Source organism: Penaeus monodon, chromosome 20 (assembly GCF_015228065.2).
Source record: "Penaeus monodon isolate SGIC_2016 chromosome 20, NSTDA_Pmon_1, whole genome shotgun sequence".
Taxonomy (NCBI): Eukaryota; Metazoa; Arthropoda; class Malacostraca; order Decapoda; family Penaeidae; genus Penaeus; species Penaeus monodon.
Window position 1 is genome coordinate 30,823,247 of NC_051405.1, and position 1,742 is coordinate 30,824,988.

At 35.9% G+C, this 1,742-nt stretch overlaps 1 protein-coding gene across 1 annotated transcript in view; it reads left to right on the forward strand.

Annotated features, from left to right (window-relative positions):
• The window catches only part of LOC119585763 (alpha-1,6-mannosyl-glycoprotein 2-beta-N-acetylglucosaminyltransferase-like), a 9,082-nt gene extending 7,723 nt beyond the window's left edge, over nucleotides 1–1,359 (forward strand). The window contains exons 8-10 of the mRNA XM_037934474.1: nucleotides 52–266; nucleotides 443–572; nucleotides 981–1,359. Coding sequence (XP_037790402.1) covers nucleotides 52–266; nucleotides 443–572; nucleotides 981–1,157 — 522 coding nt within the window. The 3' untranslated portion in view covers nucleotides 1,158–1,359. The remainder of the gene's footprint in view (nucleotides 1–51; nucleotides 267–442; nucleotides 573–980) is intronic.
• Nucleotides 1,360–1,742: the final 383 nt, after the last annotated feature.

The window sequence follows — 1,742 nt, forward strand, 5'->3', positions numbered from 1 at the left end:
GCATGCAGTCACATATAACTTTGCACCTTTGCTTTTTCTTTTTTCTTGAAGGTGGAGGTTACTCAGTGGGTTTCTTCAAAGCACAACATGGGTTTTGCTTTTAATCACAGTGTGTGGCAACAGATAAAGGCATGTAGCTCACAGTTTTGTGATCATGATGACTACAACTGGGACTGGTCGCTACTTCATGTGAGCTCCACCTGCCTTCCGCAGAAATTGCACACACTTGTTCTCCGTGCCCCGAGGGTCTTCCACATTGGAGAATGGTAAGTAGGACTGCCTAATTTATTCATGATTTTTTCCTCGCAGTATTGAATGAATCACTATGAAATCTTATGGGGCTGAATGTGTCACTGAATTTCTTCTTTCCTATTTTTTTGTGGATTTTGTCAATACATCTGTAGACTGCTTGTAAATTCTGCTGTTTTTGTTTTTTTGACAGTGGTGTCCACCATAAAAAGAAAGACTGCAGCTCGCGCACTGTCTTACACAAAGTGCATCGAGCTATACAAGTCGGGCAACATACCTTATTTCCACGACAACTGGTTGTTGTTCACACACCTCCAAAAAAGGTTTGTTTATTGCATCTTGTCATTTTGTTACCTTCAACAAGTGCATACAATTAAGCTTTCTTTCCTGTTTACTAGATGTTTAAACTTGGGCCAGATTATTATCATGCGACTCCTTTTTATTACAAGATTTCAGACAAAATCAGGAAGAATATCCAAATTATGTGTGAATGAGAATGAATGCCTAATTAATATTTCCATAATATGATTTTATGAATATGATTTTATTGAAAGGGTAATTATTCATCTTGTTTTTATAATGATTCATTCACACATCTGTCAACATTTGTCACAGTGCAATCAGTTAACAAACATCTGGCCAAAAAAATGTCAGAGAAAATCTGAAAGATTGCAATAACTCTGCCAGTAAATAGGCCACAATTAAAGCTGACTGACACATCGAATTTCCAGGTGAAAAAGCACAAGGGCAATGGAGGCTGGGGAGACAGAAGGGATCATGCCCTTTGTCGTTCATTTAGTGTGAGCACAGCCCCTGATTCTGTGATGGTCAACAGCTCTGTATTGTCGACACAAGTGGTTGGTAACAGTTCAGTCAATGGGAGTGCGATAGTCCGCAGTGGCTCTTGATCATGGTACTGCAATTTTCTTATTACTGATGTATATAGGGTGAGATTTACAATGTGATGATTTTTTTGCATCAAGGAAAGAAATATAGTCGTAAGTGAATGAGGTTCTTATTAATGCTGAGATGTTTACATTACTGCAAATTGATTAATTGTTCAGAAAATGGATAATCTTTGCACAATAAAGTAAATGGATGCCATTTAAAGCAAGTACTATTATTTGTTATTAGTTGCTTTTGTTACCATGCCTTCATTTTACATATAAGTAGATCTGTGGAAATTGAAAAGAACAAAAGCAAAAGTATAAACATGTTGCAAAGCTAGTTTCCTTGATTTTATGGAGAGTTCATAATCAGTAAGCAGAGTTTGATACCTCTGTATCAAGCACAACAAGGCATAGTATTTTATCAGAGTTACATATATGAGATTATTCTCAGTAAGTATGACAATCAGTTTGTATTTAACCCACTATGAATGGGTATATGAATATTATTGTATGTTTGGAAAGGCTTATATTGTTGAAGTCTTTTTAGTTAGTGCTTTGAAAGACATTTTTTCAGTATTTGAATTATATTCTATTTTTTGTGCT